We start from the raw sequence: 27,625 nt of genomic DNA on the forward strand, positions 1-27,625 counted from the left end.
TCTCTCCCGGTTCCGCCCCACCGACGTGCTCAGCCCGGGCACGAAGGGGGGGGGGGGGGGCGCGAGTGAGTGTGTGTGAAGAAATGGCGAGTCTGATCCCCGCGGCGGCCTCTTCTCCCGCCGGCGCTCCATCCCGTAGCAAGAAGCGCCCGGCGAGCCCCGGTACCGGCAGCGGCCCCGCCAAGAAAAAGAAAACGACGGCGCCGGGCGGCTCGCAGGTAATGGAGGGAGGGCCGGGCAGGCAGCGCGCATGCGCGGTGGCGGTTCTTTTCCCCCCTCCCTTCCGCGCATGCTCACGGAGAGGCGGGCGGGGCGGGGCCCCCGTTACCTCAGGCGGGCTCGGCGGGAGTCTCGTCTCCCCCGGCGGGGACCGTCGTCTCTCTCTGTGTTCCCCGGCGGCTCCTGCCTCCCCTCGCCTGGCTTCCCCCGGCCCCCCTTCCTCCTCCTCCTCGCCACTCCCGCCCGTGGAAGCCGCCGAGCTCCGGGGAAGGACTGGCCGCCGGGTGCCTGCTGCTGCTGGGCCGGGGCGGGTCGGTGCCCCCCCCCCCCCGCCGGGGCTGGCGGTTTCTTTCCAGGCGTTGGAACCCCGAGTTTCAGGCCTTTAGTTATCACTTTGCTGTCGGCGTTGCGTGTGGTGACGCTTTCTGATCAAACCGTCTCGCAGTCGTTCGTTTCTTTCCGTGCTTGCCTTCCGTAGCTTTGAACCTGACGTTATGCCATACCTGAGCTCTCTAGGTACACCTACATAAACCTCTGATCGCGCATGATGATGATTTTAATTTGAGGTAGTTGGTCTGTCATGGAGGAGGGACTAGCGCTCGAACGAGCGCAGTTTAACACCTGCTAGTTCTGGTGGGTGCAGCTCACATACAATACGGCCTTCTCGGTTGAGCTAAGTGGACCTAAGAGTTAAATGTGAAATGAAGGTGTAACCTCAGAGCCTGAGTCCTGGGGAACAGGGTCAGGGGAGGCAGAAGGGCTGCTGATGTGAGTTCCTCCTAACCTCCTACCCCCAGTCACAGCGGGTAGGGCGGCCTCTATTTCTGCGTCATGCAGCTCCACAGAACCATCCCCAGCTGATGACATCTGCCCCTTGACCATGAGGCAGCGTCTCGTGCTCCAAAACTAAGTCCCAGAAGACGTTCAGAGTCAGTCTGTATGTGACATCTGTACAGAGACCGCAGATGCAGTATGTCTTGGATTACTTCTTTTAGAAAGATCTCAGTAGCTAAGGTGGTCAAAAAAGGCATGGAAAAAATGGTTGTCTTCCCTCCCCTCCCCAAAATGATTCTTCTCAGTAGTACTTCATGAACTGTAACAGTAGCATAGCTACAAAGTATGCCCTACTGCCAGTTATGTTGCTTATTTTCACATGAGCCGTCAGATCAAGGGAATATTTCTGCATTTTTCAGCTGATCTTCTCTCCAGACAATTAAAATCCATCGTGCACACCAGAGCACGGACACAAACCCTTCCTCATTCTGAGCAGTGCTCTTGTAATGCTTGTTTTCACCTTGTGGCAGTTACATGGTTTCTTTTCCTTTTCTGATGGGATTATCCCTAGGAGAGGGAGTAGGAACCATAGTGCTTAATGTAGCTAACAAACTGCACTGCAACTGTGAAAAATTACTGCCTGGCATGATAACGTTTGACAACTTTTTCAAGGTCTGCTAGAGATAACTGTCTGGATTTTCCAGCATGGAGAGGACTGCTCTGTGCATGTGTGCACATGTGTGTGTATGCAGATATAAAACATTATATACTTACATATAATATAAATGCGTATAAAATCTTTTCTATGTAAAAAATTTCCCCCAACCCTTCAGCCTCTAAAACTGTTTTCTGAAGTTCACACCAAACTTAAGCCTGTGGACATCTTCCAGTATTAGGAGACAATCCATGATTTCTTACTCAAACTGTGTTTCGATAGTGTGTGATAAACAGTTTTTGCAATTCTTCTCACAAGTGATTTCAGTGGAGAAAGGAGTAATTTCTCAACATTATGTCCAAGTCGGCGTACGCGTTCACTGACTTCAGCAGTGCAGATCAATCCCATAAGGAAAAGAAAAAAATGAGTCTCAGAAAATGTGTAACCTCAGGGATGGGACAAGAAACAGCTCGTTGATCTTCTAGCAATCACATTAAATGTTGCTGACTAGCTCTGGAGCAAGCCAGTTCAAACAGAAATGAAATGGGGGGTTTGCATTTTTTGATTTAGAAACATTGATCATTGGACACTTTCTTCTGCAGTACCTTATTTAATCTTAATCTCCAGAAGTCCTTATAAAGTCCTTAGTTAATTGTTGAGTAATGTATGTTTTCTGGATGAGGAAACCTGTGACACAATGAAACAATAATTCTAGTCTGCTGAGCTATTCAGAATACAGCCAGTCAACAAGCAGTGAACGCTCTATTTTACAACTTATCTAATCTTTAAGTGGCTCAGCCAATCAGGGACTAGGTCATCCATGAATTTTAAATACTTTTTCTGAATATATTCTATACCGAGTACCCATTGTGGGATTTCTATTTTAATTTTTTAACTCCAAACAAGTAACATTCATCTGGCAGTCTTGATAGGTACACACCTTTAATAAACATCATTTTCAGCATGGGTTTGGAGGTAGCGCTTGTTACTCCTCTGACTGTTCACTTTCCTAATTAACCCCTTGGATATTTTCTAACAGCCTTTTCAGCCTTTCAGAAGCCAAATACATCGTGCCATAGCTCAGCACGAAATGGTTTCTATTTTAAGTAAACTGACATTGTGAAACAGATAGAGAAATAGTGAATTATTTCCTTGGTTAACTAGCAAACTATAGGTAAGAGGATCCCAACTGAGAGGTTTGTAACTACTTGCAGGGGTCAACTTAGGATCTGGGGACTCCCCACGATATTAACTGGTAACTTCTGCTGACAACCTCGTGCCTGGCGTACATGAAAATTCACTTCACACTGTGCCAACTGTGAACTTACCCACATTTGTGATTCCATCACTGTGAAATTAAACAAAAAATGGGGTTTTGCAAGTTCCTCAAATCACATAGTTTGTTTTTCTTTTGTGTGCTTTATGTCACAAGTAGCTATCACAGTGCTCGCGCTGAAAGACACACTGGTCTGGTAAAACCGTAGATTTCAAAAATGTGTTTATTTTTTTATATAACAAATTTCCTTAAGTATAGCAATGTAATTAACTAGTTTGAGTAACTGTTTGTATCCTACAGGAAGGCACAATTATCACACAGCATACAGATTTTTATAAACCCAATTTTCATTATGTTTCTCCAACATATGAATTGCTACTTTTGCTAAGATAGACTTTAGGAACATTACCAAAAAACATTCTTCATCGTTTGTATGAGTTACCGACCCAAAGGTATTGAGTCATGTTTGTTTTGGAAGCACACTGCACATAGGGCTTGTCAGTCATGTCTACAGAAGGAGACACATGCTTTTTGGATATAATGCCTGTATTTACCAAATGTGAAATTAAAAGCGAGTTTACAGGAAAGCATGACTGCAAATTGATTACATCACTTTCATTAGCATTACACAATTATTCCTCCCATGCAGTTGTGCCACTGAAAAATACCTCGGTCTTCGCTGCAGCAGGAGATTTTAAATGTTGAGGATTATTATGCATATTAATGGTAACATGCATGTGTAAAACCAGTGCTGTTTAGTGGTTTACATAGCACCGTTCAGTTAGATGTCCTTGCCCAATGATTCCCAATAGCTGCCGTGCTGGTTCAGCTCCATTGCTGGCTCTTGTGCAGACTTGTCTCCAGGTCTCCTGTCTTTTTAATTACTATCACTTAACCTGGGATAGAATCTTTGACACCGATCTTAAAATGCCACCAGTTCCTCTATCTTAATGTTCACACCATTATTTTTATAGATTATACAGCAACAGGAAGCTTTTAAAAGAGTATATTTTACATCAAGATGTTATTGATGAAACAAAACACGTACCCATGACAGCTAGCAAGCTTTAAAGATAAAATTTGCAGTGAGATAGGAGAATGATTTGGAAGAAGAAAGTCTCTGATTTTGTCCTCTGACAATTAAAGAGAGAAAATATGCTAAATATTATGGTAAATGTATATTTGCTTACATTATTTGTGAAACAACTTCAGACTTATGTGATGAAGAATAGTAAATGCCTTACTTCGAGAATGACGTTTCATCTTACATTTTGAATTGATGTAAACTGCCCTGTAAACTACAGAAATACACAAAGAAAGCTTTTTGCTTCCTTCTTCTCCATTGCTGTAGCAACAGCAGGTCTTGGTACCATTTAGAAAATAAAGACTGAACTTCCTTTTCTGCAATGTCATTTAAGAGTTAAATTATTAAATATATTGATTTTATCTCTAACTGCAGCAGTACTACTGGCAACCTTCCTTTTATGTAACTAGCTCTCATATGTATACTTAACACTTCCTGTGTTTCTTGTTCTATGCTTAAAACCAGAAGCTATACAACAATATTAGAAACCAAAGTCAAAACAGTTTAAAGTTACCATCCTCTTAAATAAGCTCCTCTCATGCACAACATGAAAATAAAAGGAGCAACTCTAACATACGCTTAGAACTCCATTTTTATTTTAAATGTGACTGAACAATGATGTTTTATATTGTAAACTGAAGATCATCAGATTAGAGTTCTGACAGACAGCTCTAAGTTCAACAAGGAGACTTATATATTAACATGGTTACTGTTACGTACTCAGAAGCTGTCCACTAGACAGAGTTTACCCTAGTACATAAATAGCATGGAGCTGGACTCTAAACCATCAGTAAATTTAATCAATTCTCCCATTATGCTATTTTACCAAGGCTATCACTGTAAGTAGGGAACCATCAAATCCATTTTAAAATAACTTTGTTTTAAAGAGCCCGTTTGATCTGGCTGTAATTTCCTGAAAAATGAGGTTCAGGAGAATGAGTTTAACCACAGAATCGTTGAGTACCACTGCAGCTAGTGAGCTGAACTGCTGCTCTCACCATGTTCTGGGACAAGTACCTCCTCTAGCGTGTCACAGTATCATAACTTTCTGATCTGAAGTTAAAAATTACCTACTTAAGAATTCAGACCTTGTTTACTCCAATCAGTAAAAAACTAAACTTATTCTAACAGTATTCCATGTAAGACTTTCTGTAACAGAAAAGGATGGCTTTCCTTTGTAGATGAAAATTTAATAAACAAGTTTATTTCTCACCAATCCACCTGCCCTGAAAGAGACAGCAGGACCCTGATACAGCATGATAGTAGGGCGATGTTAGTACGTATGTATTTGCCAGTTTATTAAAAAGCTATCACGTCATTATGCTCTAGACTACACTTTTTTTTTTTAACCATCTCTCAGCCCTTAAGGTTATGACAGTAACTGAAAATACATTAATTTAACCAATGAAGCAGTGCCAGTCTAAAGCTACTGCTTGCCTGGAACTATATCTTTAAAAGATGTAATGCGCTCCCAGGAGACGTTAACTCAAACCTAATTAAATTGACTTAAATGACACTTTCATTGGATAAAGTATAGATATCACGATAACGGTGCAGTCGATTGCTAGTTACTGATAGGAACTGCTGAGGTGAGCTCTTCAAGTGCAGCCACTTGCACACTTATTCACAACCCTACCCAAGAGTCTTGGCTCTTACCAAACTAGCAGCCAGTTTAAAACAAATTGCCATGTCTTAACAAGAGTTTTAGCAGGTAGTTTTTAAATTGGGATAGCTATCCCACAGAGAGCTAACATACTCTGGCATCACACTGCATGTCACCAGACCACAGAGCACTGAAAATCCCCCAAATTTGCAGTTCTCTCTCTGAAGCACTTGGAGGGTCACTGCTTACACCTCCTAATCCTTTCAAACATGTGACCATGAAGATACTTTCTGCAACAAAGCAGACAGTGAACAGCTGAAATATTACGCATCTCTTCTCCCATGGGGTTTTTGTACTCTTCCCCAAAACCAGCTTATTTTCAGGCAGTCCACTGATGAGAGGCAGGATTATCCTGAGGTACCGGTTTTTGTCACTTGCACATTTGAAGTCAAATCTGTTAAAGAATCAGAATCCCTCCAGTCCCTGATGGGGAAAAATGATAATTAAAAGACAATTAGCAGATTTTCTAGGGAAATCTGGCAAAAGTTATGTGTGTTTTAAGTTTAGCTTTACTAAAAAACAGGGAATTGCTTTTATAGAGCAATCTAGATTAAAAGGGAAACTGTCAAAACTGAGAGCTAAGAATTGACTTTGCTTGACATTTATCACATATTGAAGGCTTTAGATGATCTGTAATCATAAAAGTATGTGAATTTCCAAATCAGACTGTGCCAGTCTCAGAGAATTACCAACCCCCCAACCAAATGTGATTAGATTTTGGATTTAGAGTAAACACAGATGTGTTATGTTGTAGAAAAGCAAAAGCATATGTGTATTGACTTTTACTATGGGCGTCAGTATGCTGGTGTCATGGGTTTTTTTACCCTTCTCCCCTTATCCTAGTAGAGAATTTTCATTTTCCCTTTAGCTAACAGAAAATGGAGAGTCTTACTGTGATCACACTTAACTTCAGGATTCATAATAAACATGCAAGAAACTGAGGAGAGATAATAAAGATGGTTCACTGCTTCTATCATAAGGAGATGAAATAGGATGCGTTATTTTTTGAAGGAGAAAGAGCAATCTAAAACACTGCATGCATGCACTTCAGCGTGACATTTTGTCTGAGTGGTAGAGCTCCTAAAAAGCGATCTCAGAATCCAGTTAGTGCATTAAAAGGTTCAGATTAACAAAAGAAAACTTGGAATAACTTAACTGCCTAGATATGGCAGATCTGAAGAGGTGTCAGACTGTTTTTCACATTTTTGTAAAGTGCAATGCTTTTGTTAGGTAATAACTTCGGTTCTTGCTTTAGCAAGGCATTAGTAGTTGTATTTAGAAAGGCTAATAGAAATATTGATTTGGTAGCCTGGGAGGGTTTTGAACACATTTTTTAAGCATTCTGGGGAAACAGAATGGAGACATTGGCTATTTATTTAGACCTGCAGAAAGCCATAAAAAGTTCTGACGCTCCGTGTTGTGAAATATACCTGGCCCTCACAGCAGAGTTCATATCCATGAACAGCATGTCTTACTGCAAAGCACACCTGCAATTCAAGAGGCTCCTTTAGGCTATCTCGTAGCTTCTCCTGATCAAAAAGGAAGGAGTCCCAGTCTCCTCCTATCTTCTTCACTCTTACCCACCTCCACATGTCCCAGCTGCATGCTCCTGCTGCCTGCATCACGCCACCTTTGGTACCCACCAGACCTGCTCAGCCACTGTCGGAGGTCAGCAGTCAGAAGACAAAACTGACCAAACCTTCCCCCTCTCCCAGGAACCTGCGTTGTCTCCTGCTGCATTGGTGAACAGGTCTGATTCACAGGGAGGTTTGATTCGTGAGTAGATCCAGTGTCCCTGCCTGGGGGAAGACCTGGAGAGTAACAGCTTCGTCTGTCATACTGCTTGTCTGTCAGGCTCTTAAGTTCCTTAACTGATTCTACAAACTACAGCAAGCTCTGTGAGATGCGACCAAAATAAGCTAGCAGGAAATACTGTGGACTAGTCCTAATTCTACTTCTCCCTGAAGATTTAGGCAACTCTTTCTACTTGGGATTCAGAACCATGAACATCTGCCTTTGTGAAAGCAGATATTAAATCCTTTCTTTCAAAAGTAGAACAGAAGTCACACTTACAGCACCAATACTTGCTTTTTATATCATGTGTCCTTACAAGTGCTTGCTGTGTCCTCCACTTGAAGTTAGTCCCGTTCCTGCAACTGCCGGAGGGGATTCAAACCCTCCTTTTCCCCACGCACCCCCTAACCACCAGGCTGGAAAGCCAGTCTGGTGTGGTGGGAGGGGAGCATGGAAATGTTTTCTCCCCTACGGCCGAGGATAGAGGTTCTGTCTGTTCCAAAGAGAGCGACTCCATAGTCTGGTATTGAACACAGTTGTCAGAATAGGTCTGCTTATGCATTTCAGGTATTTGTTTCTGTTATATGTTTTGTCTAATGATAATTTTAATGCAAAATACACAGTTGTGCAAACAGGGATCAGAAATCTTTTGCTTCCAAAACTCTAGCCAAAAAGCTACATAGTCATGCCATCTAATAACAGGCGTTTATGTTGTAATAAAAATGCATCACTGTTAATTCAAGAAACAAATTTGAAATGGGTAGAAGGAAACTATTTTGTGAGTAATATGTAATTAAACCGTAGCAGAGTCCATCATTCTGGGAGGGGTGAATATCGGTAGTTACATGGTTTGTAATCATCCTGCCCCAGGATGTAAGTGCTGGCTGACTCAGGAAGAAAAATTGTCCTTGCTAATTATAAGACCCTGCTGTGGATAAGGAACATTTTGGGGAATTAAAAGAAAAATCCTTCTGTAAAGCATTGCAGGCCATTGCTAGGATTTACCACATGAAGAGAGACTTCAGTTATCGTATCTATCCTTTTATCATTTATTAAACAGAGAAAAATGATTTGTTATATATCATATGTCCTTAATTTTCATTAAACGGACAAAATATCGCACTTCCATGTGCTTCTGTGCAGAACCTGCCTAATATGTGAATTACATAAAATCTGACATAGTTTAAAAAGATACCTCATTTTGCAAACATCCACAGGCCTAGAGGTGAAACCTTCTATGTAGTTTTAAGCAAAGTTAACTTTTTTACTTTTCTGCCCTTACAGTGTTGGCATGCTTGTAGCACTACTTACCCCTGTGTTCATAAGGATGCACTGTGCTTATCACGACAGCCTTATTTACTGCTTCCTCAGATTTACGCTTTTCTGAGTTAGCGAAAGAATGAGAAGAAGGGCAGAAAAGGCTGAGACACCTATGATAGTTTCTGCATAAATTAGACAAGGTATGGATAGTGTCACTTAAGTGGTACAGCTGGAAAAGGCAAATAAGCTTTCAAGCATGCAAGTCTTTTTTCAAACCTGAAAATGAAACAGCAACTTCCCAAGCTGAATACAGAACAACTGCTTAGAGTTTGTTTAGGTAGGTATCAAGCAGGCCATCTTTGAAGAAAAGGTTAGTGGCATCCCAGGAGTACAGGGGATGTTAATCAGGGAAGGGAGAGAGTATTATGAAAATAAAATACTCATCATCCAGGAGAGAGGAGGAGGGAGTTAAAACCCTGTAGGAAACCGTGTGAAAGTTATGTGCCATAAAAACAGTCTTTCTATTGAGTCAGTGGTGTATTGGTATGCAGTCCATCCAGAAGCTTGTCTTAATTTTCCAGATAAACAGGTACATTTAATAAAAGATGACCACTCTGCCTAGAAACTTTGTTACATTTATGCCCTGAAACCATCAGGACTACAGCAAAATACTGCTGAAATGGAACATGTAGAAATTAGGGCAGTAATTAACGTGAGTTATGTGACTGCTCGTGACCAAAAGAGCTTTTTGTTAATAAACCCAGTATTTTCTATTTTATAGGATATTGATTTCTTACTAGGGAGATGGAGAGTTGCCCAGAGAGTTGTGGAATCTCTGTCCTTGGAGGTGTTCAAGACCTGCTGGGACAGAGCCCAAAGCAGCCTGGTCCATGGTCAGTTTTGACCCTGCCTTGAGCAGGAGGTGGGCCAGTGGCCTCCCGAGACCCCTTCCAGCCTCAGTGATTTGGTGTTACCATGTCTCATTTCAGATGTCTGATTTATGCGATTAAGATGAGTGCATCCTGACAAGCAGTCGTACGCTCCTTCCATAGGCAGGTCGGGGTACCTCAGCTGGGTACTTTTCCCCACAGTGTATTAATGAAGCCCAAAACTCAGTGACTACATTTAGACAGTATTAATTATCCCCACAGTGTAGCAACGGTTATGTTATAGTAGAACTGCTTTTCCCTGGGAGGAACAGCACAGTGTTCTTACAGCAAAATTAACTCTTAAAATCAACAAACTGGAATAGAAGGCCATTTTTCCTTGACATACGCACAGTGTGTTCAGGCTTCTCAGAACAAAGTAGTTAGCTGGAAAGTCCTTATTGCTTAAGTTGATTATCTCTTTTTACATAGTCTAGAACTAGCAATGCTAGTTGAGTCTCACATTAACAACCTTAAATTTTCTCAAGTAAAAAATTCCATTTTCTCCTTAATTTTTGTTAAACCTATTTGTTGCAGCCAGAATTGCCTTTTGTTGCAGCCACAGAGTTGCCCTTTTTATCCTCCTCCTTTCCGTCTGTCCAAAAGGTATTTTTTAATTTGCTAAATCATTCATTGTGGGAAACTTCTTAAAATATCCTGTTAAACCCATCACAAAATATTAAATACTATGTTTCCCTCTCACATATGGATCGTGGATGTGATACCAAAACTTCACTAATTCTAATGCAGTGGAAAAGTCAAGTCTTTTAATAGTTCTGTTCTGTTTCAAGTCCAGCAGAAAAGGCAGTCGGGATACAAGTTTATATGCAAAATACTGAACTGTCTGGCACTTTTCAGTTGTGCTGCAGTTCCTCAATTTCAATATATAGTATCAGGGTGAAGTGTACGGCCACAGAACTTACATAGTTGAGTAAACAACCGCCTACGCGTACAAATGTTTCTGCAGAAATATTTCAGAAATTTGCCTTGAAATTAGCATCACTATACAACTCTCTCCTCCCTTTTCCTCCTGAGCAGCCTAAAAATAGTCAACAATAGATACTTCTATTACCTTATTTTCATCTAAATTAGAATTTGCCTTATGTTTGGTTTGGTTCAGTCATCAGGTTCTTTTCATTATCCAGTTAAATGTAGGTATCCGTAGGATAATGCACCTACAATTTTGCTGAGTACAGGAGACCTGGTGTGCTATTCAAAGCAGGAATGATTGGTGTTGAGTTTGCTAGATGAAGGAAAGCAGATGTAGTATTCAGGGCATGTACAGCCAGATATTTTTTTGTCCTGTAATATGAGACAGACAATAAAGATGACATTTGTAGTCTGAAGATTTTTAAAAACTAAGATATGGTTTCTTTTCTTGTCATCTTTTAAAGACCTTTGGAGCATCTGATACAGTTACTGCTCTCTGATACGTTATGCCTTTGATAACTTTTTGAAGGTTTGTAGAAAGATATTTTTATTCTCAGTTGCTGTAGAAGTGGAATGTTCCATACGTAGGTGTACCTAACGTTTGTCTTTCTGACATTGTGTTTGGGTATGACAATCTTAAAGTACCTGTACACAAATGGAAAAACCTTCTTCTGTGTAACTTTAGTCTGCAGTGCTAAGCCTTTGCAGTACAACTGCTAGTATTTACTAATGCATCATGGCAGCAGTAGGTGTAGTTAGCAGAAACGTAATAGAAATAGAATTTTTATCTACTTAAAGTGACAATTAAGACAGACAGGAGGAAATGCTAAAATGTGCAAAAAATAGGGAAGATGCAAAAGTAAAGTTTTGTTTTCTGTGTTGGTTTACCAGTTAGTCCATAACATCTGAATGTAAAATTTGGCTATTCTAATTCAGGTCTATTTTTCCTAAGAAAAAGAGGTAGAATAGGAGCTCTGGAAGAAAAATACACCCTGTGTTTACTCAAAACTAATTAGTTGCCTTTCCTTGAAGAAATGTTGCCTTGTTTTTGTTTGTTACTCAAACATTGTTTCCTGTCAAAATGGGTAATGTTTTACAGAATAAACTAGAATCAGGAAACAGTATTTTTTGCAGAATGGAATTGCTTTCCCATCAGCCATAGGAGCCGCTATCTTTTCGCTTTCCTTGCCCCTGGTTCAGTCACATGCAGATGAATGGACTTGGATCCTTCCACCTTGGCTGAAGCCTGTTATTTGACAGAGGGATTTTGATATGCTCCCTGAGCAGCCTTACAGTGTTAACAGCACATGAGCATATTGTAATCCTCCAGTCTTTTCTCCAGAAATACTTTGACCTTAACTGTTCTATATCAAGTGATGTATTTTAAACTTTAAGAAGCCGTTTAGCCAAAGTCCTTGACTGAACTGAATGTTTCTGATAGAGAAAGGAATGTACTGGCAGTTTTTATAAAAATTCAATTGTGATTTACTCTAGTCTTTTTTGCTAGTATGCTTCCATCCATTTTCAGTCTTAAGGTCCATCAGTTTAGAAGACTTTTTTTCTCCTGGGGAATCAAAATATTCTGTTAGCTGGGCTCAGTTTTACCCTTGGTGGAAGTAGGAACTAACACGTGCTTTTTCATTCCATATATACTGAAATTTTTAGCTCTAGAGCTGCTTCAGCATGCCATTCAGCTCATGAATTTGTCCAAGTTACAATTTTCTTAATAAAGAAAACTGTCAAATGTTATAAACAAGGAATAGTCCCAATCCACCAAATGAAATCTAAAAGTGAGAGATCCTTTGCAATTATTTAAGCCGAAGGGAGCTTTGTGGCAAATGCAAATTAAACCAAGCTTTTCTGGGATAGTGTGAAGCTATTCACAGTTGCGTCCCAATTACATTTTATTTGAGGCTTTTCCCCATAGAAAATAGTAATTTTTTTTCCTTGAAATATCTGTAAGTTATAAAACTTTGTCTATCATAGTGTTTGAAAGTTTTTAAATGGAAAAACATGTTTGGCATCTGAAATCTCTTGAGAAGAAATCAAAGCTTTTTATTGACGCTTGTTAGTCTCTTTCTGTGTTTGAAAGTTTAGTAATTTTGAAGAGAACAAAGTAAACTTGAATTTTTCTGGATTATTTTTTTTTTTCTTAAGTGAGCAGTACCAGTAAGAATGGAGTTCTTGTGTCATAAAATTGCTCGGTCTTTTTCCCCTAGGTTTTCAAGAAATGTTTGAGAGGTGGGGAATGTAATTAAAATCTTATTCTCCCTTTGGCTGCATTTTTAATTTGGAATTCAAACCCTCACACAGCATAATAGAGCTTTGCTTTAGGGTGTTTTATACCTCTATCAAAGTGACTAAAGTAATTAGTATTTTATACATTTTGGTAAGTATTTTGTCACTGGAAGCACCAGTGCAGGTGAATGATAATGGTTTGAAGCTCAGGCAGTGACGGGATCCTAAATGAGAATGTCGCCTTTTAATCAAGAGCACTTGGAGTCTATGGTATTGAAATGCCCTACAGAGAACATAGAAAAGCCATCCATCACTTTGTGACAGTCCAATCTTTTAGCGCATGAGTAAAATTTTATTCAGCCTTTCTAAGGCAGTTGGAATGTAAGATGTTTTAACTCACCTCAGAACAGCAGTGTAAAAGTTTGAAAGCATCATGTACAGACTGCTTTCTGGACAGCATGTGCGTCTTTATGCATTATCTTTATTTATTTAGATTGCAATTGAAACGTTTTCCATGTCCTGCTTCAAACACCTTCCCCTCACCCCCATAAACCCAACAGGCGAGCTTATTTCTAGATTTCAGTCATATGTTTGGAGTTAATTTGCATAGTTGATTAACTCTGCATGCTCAGCAGAAATGCTCAGCAAGTTAAAGAACTGCTGCTTTAGGAAGGGCAGATTTTGTAAGTCTCACACAGAAAAGTAGTTTGACACGTGACCCAGAAGTCCTCTGGGGGATGCTTAGAAGGAGCTGAAGTACATTTAGTGACACGTACTTCGAATTATAAACTATTATTATAATAATTCAACAATCTAATTTCAAGCTTTGTGTTATGTTTGTTTGTAACAACCCTCCCTCAGCTTTCTTTGTAAGTGAAAGCAGCAGCAGCATCTGAGGACAATGTTGTAATTTAAACAAAAATATTTTTGTTGTCGGGCATTTGAGAGATTTACTTTTGGTGTCAATGGAAGCAGAAACCTGTACCAGGAACCTTGTCTTTTAAGACGAGTTAGCAATGATGAGACCCATTGACTTAAATGGATTTACTCCCAATTTACACTGTATGCACAACTGTCTTGCCCAACCTACTTGCTGCTTGAAAATCAAGGACATTGATCAGCACTGTACTTAATACCTGTTTACAGCTGGCTACTACTCGGGTTTTTTGTTTACTAAATTGAATTTTTCAGTACCCTGTGGAACAAAATTTGCTGTGAATATGCAAGATTAGGTTTTTTTCCTTGCTGGCATTTGAACATTTTCAAGCTGAAATATTTTTTGTCCTACCCCAAAATAAGGCAGGACTTTCTGTAAAGGGAGAACGTTCCTAAAATACTACCATGTACCAGAGTGCTGAGAGACAAAAGGCTGGGGAAATTGTATTGGGCTTCTTTTTAGTGAGTGGAAAGGAAGAGGGAAAGTTTTTCCTGCTGAATCCAAGAAGTAGTAAAATGCAATCAGATGGGGAAGACATGTTTATACATGTTACTGAATAAGTCTTCCCTTGCTGTTCCCTGACAGCAAACTTTTCTGTCACAGACATGGAGAGAGTTAATCTTGTTCAAGAGAGTACTACTTCTTCAGTCTTACATTCGTATTGAGTCTTCAGTGAGTTTGCTTTCAGAAATACACCATGCTAATAAAGTTGGTGATGAGAAATTTTTTAGCCATCATTTTAACTTGAGCTTAAGCACGTCTAATTCTGACACCTTTCTCTGTGAATTGTTCCCAGCAATGTAGAGCTGTATTTTTGTCTGCCAGAGTGTACGTGTTCAAGTTTTAATGGCTCCTGTCATGTCATCGTGCAAAGTTAAATGAATTAAATATTCAGAATGTGCAAGAGCCTGTGCCAGGCTTGTTATACAGTGAGAGCTAATATATTAATCAAACAGCTTAAGATATGTTCCAGTATAAGCAGTATTACTAGGGACTCTGTTAAATAGCTGACATTCAAAGTCTACTCCCAATTTTGAAAAGTCTGCTTCTATCATTGCTGCTGTCATCTAGTGACATTCGTGCTCTGTTTCCACCTGGCATTCTCACTCACTGTAATTGGCTGCTAGTGAAAATACAGGTATTATCCATCTATTTTATAAATTACCGTTTTCTTCCCTGGCTGCATGCCACAGCTTCGTCAGGATGTCACAGAACTTAGACAAAGCTAAAAGCTGAGTAAATTGCTACAAGTTGGATATTGCTGCTTTAGAAGTAACCTGCTACAGGAATAATTAGACACATACCATTATAGAGGTTAAGTTAAAACAACTGTGTCAATGGAATTAAGAATGTCATTGTAGTATTATCGTGATTATGAAAATCAACTGCCAAAAGTAAGTAAAAATAATTTAAACTATTTCTTGAACTTCACATACAAAGGTTGGAGACAAGTGGGTTCCTCATCATGCCAAACTGGGTGCTTGGGGCAAAGTTATCACCGAGTGTGAGGGCTTGATTTAAGAACCAGACCCCTCTTATTCCTTATTTTTCAGTAGTGATGTACAATCCCCTAGTCATCACTGTAAGACAAAGCCAGAGTATCAGAAATACTGAACGCAGAAGCAAAACCAACTCAAAAAACTACATATGCAATCATCTTCATCTACAATTGCTGTACTCAATATAGTGTTAAGGCTAACAAATGAATGATTTGCAGAAAACAAAACTGAGAAAAATCAATGTTTGCAGTATTGTTTTTGCTCCGTTAAACTAGAAACTCCCTCTCCTGTTCTTATGGAATTTATGCATTTAAGTTTCGCTTTACCAACACACCGTTCAGTTTACCTTCTATTTTTAAATTCTGTTTTACCATGTAAAATTGTAACATCTAGCAAAAATGGCCACTGATGATTGTAGTGCACCTTCAGTGATGTGCCAGTCCATTTTTTTTCTAAGCTGTGACACGCATGGTATGCAGTGCTAGGATGCCAGAAATGCACAAAATTATGTCTTTGACTTTTATGCTTCATAATTTTTTAATATTTTTTATATGTTGTAAAATCATGTTAGTCTAAAATAATGAAAAAATATTATAGAATATAATCCAGGAATAAATAGGTAAGAAATGATATTTCAGCATATATCAGTTATTCTGTTATGCAGTTTTAATCCTTGCGGGGGGGGGGGGGGAAAAGGAATGATGATTCAAAAAAGCACTTTCATAATAAGCTAATTCCACCTGGTATTTAGTCCCATCACAGACACCCATCCCAAACCCCACAATGCTGATTCCACCTGGAAATAGCCAAAATAAAGAATTCAGCTTCCATGGTCTACAAGTTTTGCTTGTCTTCTCCCTAAATAAAACCAGACAGATGGAGCAATCTTTGGAAATCATGTGAAAACCAATACATCTGCGGTAGGGAATTTGGAACAGAATATATTGAAAAAATTAATAGAGCTACCAAAACCTAAGATTGAGAGTAGTATGTGAATAGGCAGCCTCCCAGCGTGTGTTTTCTCCCAGTACAGACAGCATATACAGTAGGGTCCAAACTAGGCTCATTCCTGGGGTTTGGCTTTATTCAAAAGAAACCAGTGTTAAGGTAGCAAAGCTTAGCTCAGGTCTCTTTCCCCAGACTTGGCTGCTCTTACAACAAACCTCTCAGGACTCCCAAGTGTTTGCTGCAGGTCTTCGCTTGCTCTCAAATTTGTGCCGTCTCCTGACCAAATGAAGTCCTCAGCCACCTTCCTCCCTTGGGGACTGTCACCCAGTCCTAGTCCGTAACGGGGAGGACAGCGTCCCACCCAGCTGGGATGCACTGAATGCTCGATAGATGGTCTCGTGAAAAGAAATGCAAAAAAGAAGCAGCACCCCTCACTCTTGCTCCTGTCTATCCCAGGACGGATAGAGGTTGCCAACCTGTCACGCTGTGGTTGTAGTTAAAATTCAGCTAAAGCACATAAACACGACTTTACAGAGGGAATGAAATTGCACAAGTGGTCCTGTACGAAGCCTTTGACCCCCGTCTACAACTTTTAAAACATGCAGTTCCAGTCAAGGTTGCTCTACTGTGGCTGGATACTGGGAGGAGGAGGACGAGGAGGAGAAGAGAGGGAGGTAACAAGAGAAGCGGTGGCAGCATGGACTTCTGTGGAGGTTAAGAGCCAGAGGAAGAGTTGATGGGAAAGGATGAACATAGTTACTGATGGCTTAGCTGCAGTCTTTACTGTAGTGTTTTTATTGTTATTTGCGATAAAACTAGCATAAGCATGTTAATTGTTCACTGAGGAATCTTCTTTCAGGCTGTAAATATTGTTTTGTATTATCACTGTATTCACTTTCAGCAAACACAGGTTTTGCAGTACAAAGGTAGATAGGTATTGGTTAAAATTCATTTGGCATCTCCCCGCCACCTTTAAGAAACCTCTCAAAAAACAAACATGAAACATTAAATGATGTTTCTTACGCTTTAAATCCTGGCATTTTAAAACATAGGCTGGACAGATTTGTAGATTGTTGAGACACTTTCAGTTTGTGGCTATAAAACTGCAGAGGATATCAGCTGAGACTTCTGCAGGCTGCACGGAAAAAGCATTTCAAAGCGCTGTACTTGCTGGAGTTCACTCCTCTGTGCAGTAGCACATTATTCTGGAAGCATTGCTTCTACTCAAGTCTTTAATGTTTTTCCAGGAAGAAAAGCACATTAGCCGAGTATCTCTCTTCCATAGTGCTACTGCTACTGCTAAAAAAATCAGTTTTCATACAAGCAACGCTGAGTGAGGGAACCGGCGTGCCTCTATAGTATGTCTTTATCTCAGTTCCCAGCATTTAACTGGGATCATAGTACTCAGTCTTATTTGCTTCCCAGTCTTATCACAGGTCTCTGAAATCATGCTATCAATTGCATACCACTATGGTACGCAGGCTGCTTTACAGTCCTGCACCCTTTGCCTTGGAGAGGAGACTGCTGCTCTCAAATTGTCCATGACAGACCCAGAAGCTGCTGCTGGCACTGTGTCTCCGTGGGACCTGGAGGAGGACTTGGGTGTCCACGTGGCCCAGAAAAGCAGCAGCTGCTGCTCCTCCAGATCCTGCTGCCTCTGCCACTGTGCAAGGGATACCGGCACAACCAAAATTAACATCTGGCCTGTAACACGAGTTATCCTGACTCTTAGCAGTGGTTATACCTGAAATCCCTTAAGGCTTGGTGCGGAAAAGAAACGATGTGTAGAATTTACATTCAGGAATTGTCCCACCAGGAGCAGTTCCTTACTTTCCTTCCCAATGTGCCAGCAAGATGAGCACTGAATCAGCACAGAAAAACCCACGGAAGACAGTGAGTGTAATATGTAAGTGTACCCAGCTGCAGAAATTAAGGAGTATATGTATAAGGAAGCTTCTTCCCCTTTACTGTTTAACCATTTTTATTTGCTCCGCCTCAAAATACTAGATACTGTTTTGAGATATTGTTGAAATGCTACTCAAAACCTGTTTCATAAACAACAGAATACTTAGGAGAAGATCACTGAAGGGGCAAAAGTGATAAAGTAATTAACAAAAAACTGTAGGACTGGATTTAAAACCGACCAAAAGGTACCAAATAAAAGGCAAGAACGCTTTGAAGAATAACCGTGAATGCTGATCCCTCCACTTAGAGAATTTACACTGATAATGAGCAGTATCAGAGATAATTTATTCATCAAAAATAATCTTGTATGTCAAGCCTTGTCTTTCTCAAGATGGACTTTAATGTTTGCTGCTGAAATCCAAAGTGCTGGAAGCGTGCATGTGCAAGAATATGGTTTGAAACCTAGCAAATCATTGTATAAAGCCACTTTACTCAGGATTGCTGAAGATGTTTTCTCTGCTCGCTGTCACATAATGCACATGTTTCTAAACATCCATCTGCATTTCTTCTGTTTCTCTGACAGTCACTGCCTTTTAATGCTGTCCTCAGCAAGGGGAGAATTAAGTTTAAGCTACAGAATTCAATGTTGCTTTCACTGATGTTACTATGGCAGTATCCCCTCTACTAGGAGCTTGCAGAGGACAGACTGTTGTTTCGAAAATAGATCATCTCTATTCATATATTTTATTTTAATAAGACACTAGAAACATGCCTATTTTACTTGAATGCTCCTTTATACCATACTTTGAATATTTAAGACCTCTCTTTGCTATGTTAAGAACAGGCACTGTTGAATAACCAATGTATTTCCCCAAAGAAGAGTTCAACTTGTCTAGTTCCTAATCCTGTAATTATTTATGCATGTAGTTAAGAACACAAACACTTCCCTTGTAATCACATGGAGAAGGATATGCTGAATCATGGCCTTTGCTATATAGTCTCAGGTTCTAGAGGTACTCTCATAATTCACTAATAATAATGATCCTTTTTTCTCCTACTTAAAAGAGTATTATATCAACACAGAAGGTTTTGCCATGCAGGTTTTCACAGAAAAGTATTTTTTTGTTCTAAGTATTATCTGTCTGAAGGTAGAGTAAAGAAACATTTTAACCACCCCTTCAGTAAATATTGATTTAGCTTTTAACCACGCTTTTTGTTCTTCAGGAAAAAAAGCATCAAGGTATGAAATCCTATTGACTGACCTGCCAAACTCAATGGCAAAATTCTCATTGGCTTCAGTATAGATCAGGATTTCACGAGCAACATTTATGTATGTAGCATAGGCTAGTTCTGGTAGTGTGGAGACTTACAGGGCGCTCACAAAATAAAAAACAACATAAACTCAGCCATGCAGAACTATCAGAAATTGGTTGGACTGCCACACAAGTTTTTTAGCTTTCCAATCACACACACCTTCTCCAACTGCTCTTCCTGCTAAATAAATAAACCATAAAGAAAAGCCTAGAAAACACCAACTAGTACCCATGTAGATTTTGTGAGGCTTGCATATAAAGATAGTATAGATAATAAAATACTTTTTCCTCTCAGTCCTCACTCAGGCATGATTGAAGCCAAGGATGGAGAATAAACTGATTAATCAATTTTTCTTTAGAACCTCAAAAAAACCCCTTTTTCTAAATTTTATATATTCCTGTTAATGCTCTAATATGGAACATTCTGAAATAGATCCAATGTACATTTCTGCTGTTTTGGGTTTCACACGCTGTCTTGCACTTTATAGAGATGGCTTTCATTAATACTGAAATAAACCTGATGCTGCGTTTACTCAGTAGGCTTTGGTGACTCTATTCCCCTCCTCCCCTTTATGTGTCAGTTGTAAATTGCTTGACAAATATTCTGTTTCATGCTTCCGCACTGCTAGCATGCAACATCATCAAAGATTCAAAAGAGATAGGAAGGCTAAAAAGGCAACAGGTAGGTAATACGGCAGACGGCTCTGTCTCTGGTTAAACTTGCTCAGAGTAACAAGCAGTAAAATTGTATTTTTTCTTCAGGGTGCAGGTGGGGAGGCCATGAATGAAAACAAATTTCTGAACACAGACTCCAGCACAGGATCAGTGGAAACAACCGTCAAGCCGTTACCATTTAAAGATCCAAACTTCATCGTAAGTGTATTATTTTAACAATCTGAAATTCTAAACTCTTCAAATAAAACATTAACTAGGATTCTTTTTAACCATACTGCTAAGGTAAATATTAAGAAAGTCAGCTTAACAGCCAAATAAAAGGTCGACAATTTTTAAGAAATTCACCTCAAGTCCATGCCATGCTATGGTCCAAAGTGCACACTATATTATAGCATGAAAATGGCACTGGTCCAGAGGCAGAACTATTATATTAAATTCTGGAACAGAGTCAAAAAACCTGCTTGATCAAGGTAAGTGCAGAAGTTTTACGGTGTGCTATCTCACAAACTACTACAGCTAGAGAGGAACAATTAATACCCGTGTGAACGTAGGAACCCCATCTCCCACTTCCTAGCCAAGGCAGGCTGCAAAGCAATTGAAATAGAAATCAGCCAGAGAGTCATTAGCAAGTGGCATTTTGGTCCTCTCCGGGCCCCTGAAACTCTTCACAGACCCGTGGTGTCTGTTCTTCCAGTAACTGCTAGATGTAGAAGCAAACGCGCCGTGCTCCCCAGAAGGCTGGCCTGCCAGCATTCAGAAGTCGCGTAAACTCTGACAGCTGACGAAATACAGGCTGCTAAAATACTCTGAGGTTTATACGGGGCGAGAAGGTGAAGGAAGACTACAGCTAGTAATGTTGTCACTGCTGGGTTTGTTTTTAATATCTTTTTATCTTGCTGTGCCAGGGCCAACTCATTGGCACACTGTACAAATGCTTTCTAGACAAGCAGACTTCTCAGTCTGCTGGTGCTAAGCCAGTACTTAGAAAGAAGGATTTCATCCCAGATTTCATTCTGTATGAATAAGATACAATATCCCACAGCATAAAACCTGAGTAATCGGGCATCACACAGCTCGCTAAGTGTAGGTTTGGCAGGGGGCATGAAATTCATCTCTGACTTGCAAGTTGCTCTATATCTGCTTTGCAGGCAAATTCTGTCATGAGAGGGGCATTCAAACGATGGTATACATTGCTCACGCTAATCCTCCAGTGACCACCAGCCTGTTTGAGAAATGGGGCTTATTGGAAAAGCTCCATTTGTGCCCAGAGGCATGCCGTGTAGCTTCCATATAGGATTTAAGTAGCCATGAGGCCTTGTGCTGATCCTTCGGTTCTTAGAGGGACATCACCATTTCCAGAGAGGCAATACTAATGTCTGCATGCTTGAAATGATAATGAACATACAGGACCTTTGGCAACTGCTGCAGAAATAATAGGCAGTTACAATAAAAAGACGAAATTGTCCTCCCCAATACAGTAACTAATTTGAGAAGAAACGTATTGAGTTTTAACTAGCTTTTTGTCGGTATGAACTGGTAGTAACAATTTGGATACTTTTTACATCCTTCCAGCCTAATTTGCCGTAAAAGGAAGAAAATAAATCTATCTCTCATAAATATGCCCAAGTTTGAACCATTAGCTCACTGCAGAGGATAGACTTAAAAGCAGAGAAGAAGGAAGAAATTACCTTTTTCTAAACTTCCTGAAAGGAATTTGCATTCCTTGGCAATGAGAAAGGGGAAGACGACCTTCTGACAGTTGTGTAAAGCAATGAATAGTTCCACCTGTCCCAGCTCCAGCTTTCCCTGAACTTCACTAGTGCAGAGGCAGCTTGGTTCATTTGCACTTGGCAGTCATTGCCTTTTGATTGTAGGTATGTGAGGTGATACTAAGCCCCATTCCTAGGAGGCATAAGTTCATTTAAACTCAATAGTTGCTTTTGAGAAACCAGATTACTGAAAAAAATATCATTATGCAATGATTTGGGGGAAAATTCATGCAATGAATTTGAATTAGTAATGTGGTAGTACATTTAATTTCATCTCATATTCCAGCAGTCTCTATTTTACAATGATCTCTAGATTCCTAAGGTGTTATCCTCAGAGCAAACGTTTGCATGTACTTTCTGTATTGGATATCCATTGCCAAAACCCGATACATCATCAGTTCATGAGCATCTTTTCTGAATATATCTTATGTCTACAGAAAAAAAGCTTTCTCGCTGAATCCTTCCTCCTATCACTCTCAGCAATTTAACAGGCTAATTTATAAACCAATCACAACAGAAGTGTGTTTGCAGAACTTTGCTGAGTTTTGATGAGACCGATGTGGCAGGTAGTAATTATTAACAGAAATAACAACACCTCCCCAATTGTAAGAACATTTTCTTTTCTGAAGTAAAGCTGTAAATCTGTGTCCTTTGATCATTTAGAAGTAGTATTGTATGTTGTGCAGCTTCTGTCTCTGGAGGGACATAAATAAATTACTCTGCAGCGATCACATTTGATAACTGAAACTACCATTATAATACCTGTGGCAAGCCTTCCATTAGTGTACCTTTCAAAATGCAAAATTTTCTTGGCAGCCAACATTCTATTTATTACCCTTTTTCTATTCTTCTGTCTTCTATCCTTTGAAAGAAAAATAAAATTTCCAGAAAGTTTCTCATAGTATTCATTACATTTTGCAGGATCAGTTGTGTTTTCTACAGCCATGGATAATCTGTAGAAGAGCTAGAGCTGCACCTGTAATATGCCACATAAAGGAGAGAGAAAATTTAGCCGTGTAATCACAATTTTAGACACAACTTCATAGTAATAAGTTCTAATATGATGGGAAATACATACAGAATCCTGTAATCGCAGGCTAAACCTAACCACACTGATTTTCTATTTCCATGTAAAAAGCAGATTTTCATTTCCTTCAGTTAATCGTAAACATAGTAGCTTTGACAGTGTTCAAAAAGCTTTGTTTTTCTTGCAGCCAAGATTAAAGCGTACAGTATATTAGTCTGCTGATCAAATAACTGAGGATAATGAATGGTTCATGACAAGATGAGACGTATCAGAAAGACTATGAAATAGAAGTGTCACGCTCTGAAATAGTATTCTTTCTTTATTTTTTTCTCTAAACACCATGTTTTTAATTCTAGCACTCCGGCATTGGTGGAGCAGCAGCTGGCAAGAAGAACAGAACTTGGAAGAACCTAAAACAAATTCTTGCTTCTGAAAGGGCATTGCCATGGCAACTAAATGATCCTAGCTGTAAGCTGCTTAGACGCTTTGCATGTATTTATAAATAATAAAATCCACACAGATAACTTTCTTTAAAACAAACCTAAATTATTTCATCAGTGCATGCAGTATCCTGCTTGAACAGGGTCCAGTAGGCCATTTAAGACTAGTCCAATCACACTCACCAGCCCTAAGTGGGAAGTAAGGGGAAGCAAATAATTTGGAGTATCATGACAAAGTTCAAATACATTTGGGGAGAGAGTTTAGTAAAGGAAATGTATTTATCCAAACCACGTCAGAAACTCCTTATTCCCACCAGGTTTTTGTCACCTCTGCACTGCTGAGGAGCCTCCTCCTCTGCATACAGCCCAAACGTCTTCTGACGGGTGGCTGCTGCTTGATTAGCTACATTTGAACTATTTTCAGATAGATTCTGCTAAGCCACATACCTGCAGTAGCTTAGACCTCAGCCCAAGCTTCCTATCCAGCTCCTTATCCTAGATTCTTGGGAGACTTAAATCCTACATCCTCTATTTAGATCAGCACAGCTGAAACTACACTCACTATTAGCAGTCCTGATTAGCAGTCCTAGCTGGTGTGCATCTACAAGAGCAGAGTTACAGCCGTGGTCTTAATCTAGATATACTTCAAATCTACTCATAAAGTAGGATACTATTGAGCGTAGCTGGAGGGAGAATGTGATCCTCAGATTTTACTTAAGCAAGTGGAGGCATTGCAGAATTGAGCATATGCATATACTTTTTGTCAGACTTGGTGCTTTATCCAAAAATAGCTTGCCATTTTTTGAAGTGTTTTAGACGCAACTGTTAGAGAAAAATGCAGACTACTGTGTGTTCCTGGCTATTGTAACTGACAATCTGCTGATATTGCTATTTCTATTATGTTCTGTTTGCAACCGTAAATTTACAGGATTATTTTAAGAAGGTGGGAAAAGAAATTCAGTTGCATATTTAAAACCAGCTGTCTGTGGCATTAGTGTCTTTTGAATTAAGAGGTGGTGAGTTAGAAATTTGATATGGATGGAGCATTTGAATTGATCATAGCATCTGAATGAGGTGCAAGGGAGATCAGGAAGGAAGAAAGAAATGAGTCAGGTACAAGATATTTTTGTAAACATCCAAAATTGGGGATTTAACTACTTAAACATACCAACTGTATCTTAAAAATGTTTATGAATCCGAATTGCTATCCAAAGGGCACAAAAGAACAGCAATTTCTGTCATTTAATTGAAACATTCAGACAATTTTCTAGGTCATTGACTGGGCTTAAAGTGGTACATGCTTAAAGATTTAACTGATTTAAAAGATTACTTTGCTTTTCTGGATTACAGTATTTCAGAGCTGCAATCTTGAGCAACGTTTCGTGGTCTTAACATACAGCATGCGTATGATAACGGCTATTCTTTGCAAATAACTGACTGCAAGGGAATTCATTAAGACTTGGAAGAAATCAACACATTTCAAATAGCTCTAACTTTTTTCCTTTTGGGGAGGGCAATTCTGCTTACTGAACTTGTATGAGAGAGGTGAGCAGAATCAGGCTGTTGTTTACAGTGCTAACAGGCTAAATGTTTTCAGAGGTAATTCTGCTGCTTATTTCTTTGCATTAGTGTTGCTAGTTAATAGAGACCTCAGAAACTCAAGGCAGTGCTTTAAATAAGTATTGTTACCTATTTACATTTTGGGTGTATAGCACACTGAATTTATCCCTTTGTTTATCTCTAGATTTTAGTATTGATGCTCCTCCTTCCTTTAAGCCTGCCAAGAAATATTCGGACATTTCAGGACTTCCGGTAAGTATTTTATTTTTTCTCTTCAGAATTGGCATCTCACTTTCCACAATGAAATAAACCTGGTGCGTGCTTTTGTGAAAGATGTGCTTGCTGAGGTTCCTATTCAGCCTTGTGCTTAACAGTTGTCCAGTGATTTAGGGCCAAACCCCAAATACTGTCGCTACCCCACAAAATCCTTAGGTTGTTAATATATGTCAGGACAGATTAAATACCTGGTTCTGCCAGGTGGCTCCTATCATACCGCTTTCCCAGCTGTGGAGTCTGCATTGGTCCCCATCATTTCTGATTCTTCAGATTGTTACAGTGGGAGCTGGTAGCCCACAGTCTCCATGACTGCTAACTTTGCCAAGCTTTAACCACACAAACTGAAACTTTCCATGCTGAGTGTTTGCCTGAGGCTGATTTATTTCATTATATCTTTTAGAGAAATTTTTAAAAAGATGGCTCAGCAATTTCCGAGAATGAGATTAGGCAAAATTATATTGATTGGCCCAGGTTAAAAAACCCAACTTGTTATCATTGCTCTCAAACTTTCCCTCCAACAAATCAGCCTGAGACAGACACTTGGCATGGACTTTTGAGAATTTCAAATACCCCCATGCTTCAGAGCTGGAACGTGGAGTTTGGCAGATGTATAGCCTGTGTGTCACAGATGGGCTCTTTTACATGGTTTTGTTAAAGAAAAAAGAAAAAGAAAAGGGAAAAAACCTCCCACATTTGACTTAGATACGGTTTGCACATGCTCCAAAAAGCCTCGGTAGTTACAATTTGGCACCTGAATTCCCCAAAGATTCTGTAGGCACAAACCAGGAGTAAAGTCATTGAATTCTGCCCAACAAAAATTTTGTATCTGCTGCTGACACTGTTCTTATGTGACATGAATAATTTTACTTAAAACAAAACAGGTGTTAGTAACAGCATATCTTTTCACCTGTGATTTATTTTGCAGAAGCCTATGCATTTATTACAGTTGAAATGAATGGGAATGTTGTATTTCGGATTATAAAAAGGGTTAAGTAATGGTTACACTAAATAACTACAATAATGAAAACTTTGTAACATCAAATAGCCTTAGACAGAATTTCTGGGTCCCTTCCCCCAGTTTAACCTGTTTCTCATCGATAGGACACTAGCCCACCTCACAGGCTCGGTATCACCTCACAGAGATGCCTGTAAATATACATATTTGTTATCTTGATGCAGGTTAACACAGCACCTTGGATTCTGTACACTGAATTAGGTGAAAGTCCCCATTGGGAAAAAAAAAACGGGTGAGCACTTAATTAAGGACTGCCTTATAGAGGATACAGTGCAAGGCATCACAGAATAGCTGTAGCGCCAACTGTAATCCTGCACATCCTAACGTCTGAGTTGTTGATTTGGTAGCGTATGTTTTCGTTGACTTTTTTATTTTTTAGGAAGTAACACATTTAAATAAGGCACCTAGGAGGTGGCATGTTTCCAGCCTGTGCCTTTGAGCATGATTTGGAAATGGAGTGGGTTGCTCGGATCGAGGCTGGTAACCCTTGGTGTTCAAGAGGGAACGGGAAAGCAACATCTCCCTCGCAGATGAACTGGCAGACAGCAAATGGAAGAGACTGCTCACAAACCCAGGGAAAATAATTCCCTCCAGCCAGGCAGACTTACAGTCTTGTACTCGATATAATAGCAGCTTGTTTTCAGACAAGGAGCAGGGGCCACTTGAATAAGCAACTTTGCATAAGTGCCTCTAGTCTATATAAAGCAGCAGTGGATGGAGGGAGGGGGGATAGGTGGACATGTGATATAATAATGCGTATGTTTCACCAAAATGGCAAAAATTCCCTGCTGGGTCGCTTAATGGTGTTCATCTGTTTCCTTCCCTCTCCCCTTAGAGTTACTTTGCAAGTATTAGTAGCATTCACACCAGGTGTTATTAGCATTGCTGCCACATCTCTGACCTGTGAGGGGCTTATGTGGGGCAGAAGGCATAAGGGGGTAAGTCCCTTTCACTGCCCCGTCTCCAAGGAAGCAAATAATGCTTTCCAGCCCTGGCCTTTGATGCATTTCAAAACTGGTCAGTTGTTGCACCTGTAGCAAGATGATGATGCAGGTTATAGATGCGAGTGAAGACCGTGTCCCTACCAGCTAAGGGTCAGTTTAGCCATAGCAAGTAAGAGTCTTCCTCTTGGTTCCTCAGTTTTTCTTTACCAGCTCCTCCTTTCCATCAGTGATTTATGTACTTTAACTATTCTAGCTCAGTATAAATACTCTCCTTTCTGTATGAATCCATTCAGTGCTGCTTTTGTTTCCCTTTTTTCTCTTTCCACTTTTTTTCTTTTTCTTAATTTTCCATCCTCTAATTGCATCGTGAGTCAGGTTTCCTATTTTACCTGGCCTGGAAGGTTTCTCCAGACTATGATAAAAATACCATGTTTAAAAAAATCTTTTTTATTAAGGTAACTGAGACAGCGTGTCCTTTAAATTGCTAAGCTAGAAATG

At 39.8% G+C, this 27,625-nt stretch overlaps 1 protein-coding gene across 1 annotated transcript in view; it reads left to right on the forward strand.

The window, feature by feature from the left end:
* Positions 1–6: 6 nt before the first annotated feature.
* The window catches only part of INO80C (INO80 complex subunit C), a 30,461-nt gene continuing 2,842 nt past the window's right edge, over positions 7–27,625 (forward strand). Inside the window, exons 1-4 of the mRNA XM_010568080.1 lie at positions 7–218; positions 20,184–20,294; positions 23,249–23,360; positions 25,077–25,144. Coding sequence (XP_010566382.1) covers positions 84–218; positions 20,184–20,294; positions 23,249–23,360; positions 25,077–25,144 — 426 coding nt within the window. The 5' untranslated portion in view covers positions 7–83. The remainder of the gene's footprint in view (positions 219–20,183; positions 20,295–23,248; positions 23,361–25,076; positions 25,145–27,625) is intronic.

This window comes from Haliaeetus leucocephalus, unplaced genomic scaffold (genome assembly GCF_000737465.1).
Source record: "Haliaeetus leucocephalus isolate CR32 unplaced genomic scaffold, Haliaeetus_leucocephalus-4.0 Scaffold237, whole genome shotgun sequence".
NCBI lineage: Eukaryota > Metazoa > Chordata > Aves > Accipitriformes > Accipitridae > Haliaeetus > Haliaeetus leucocephalus.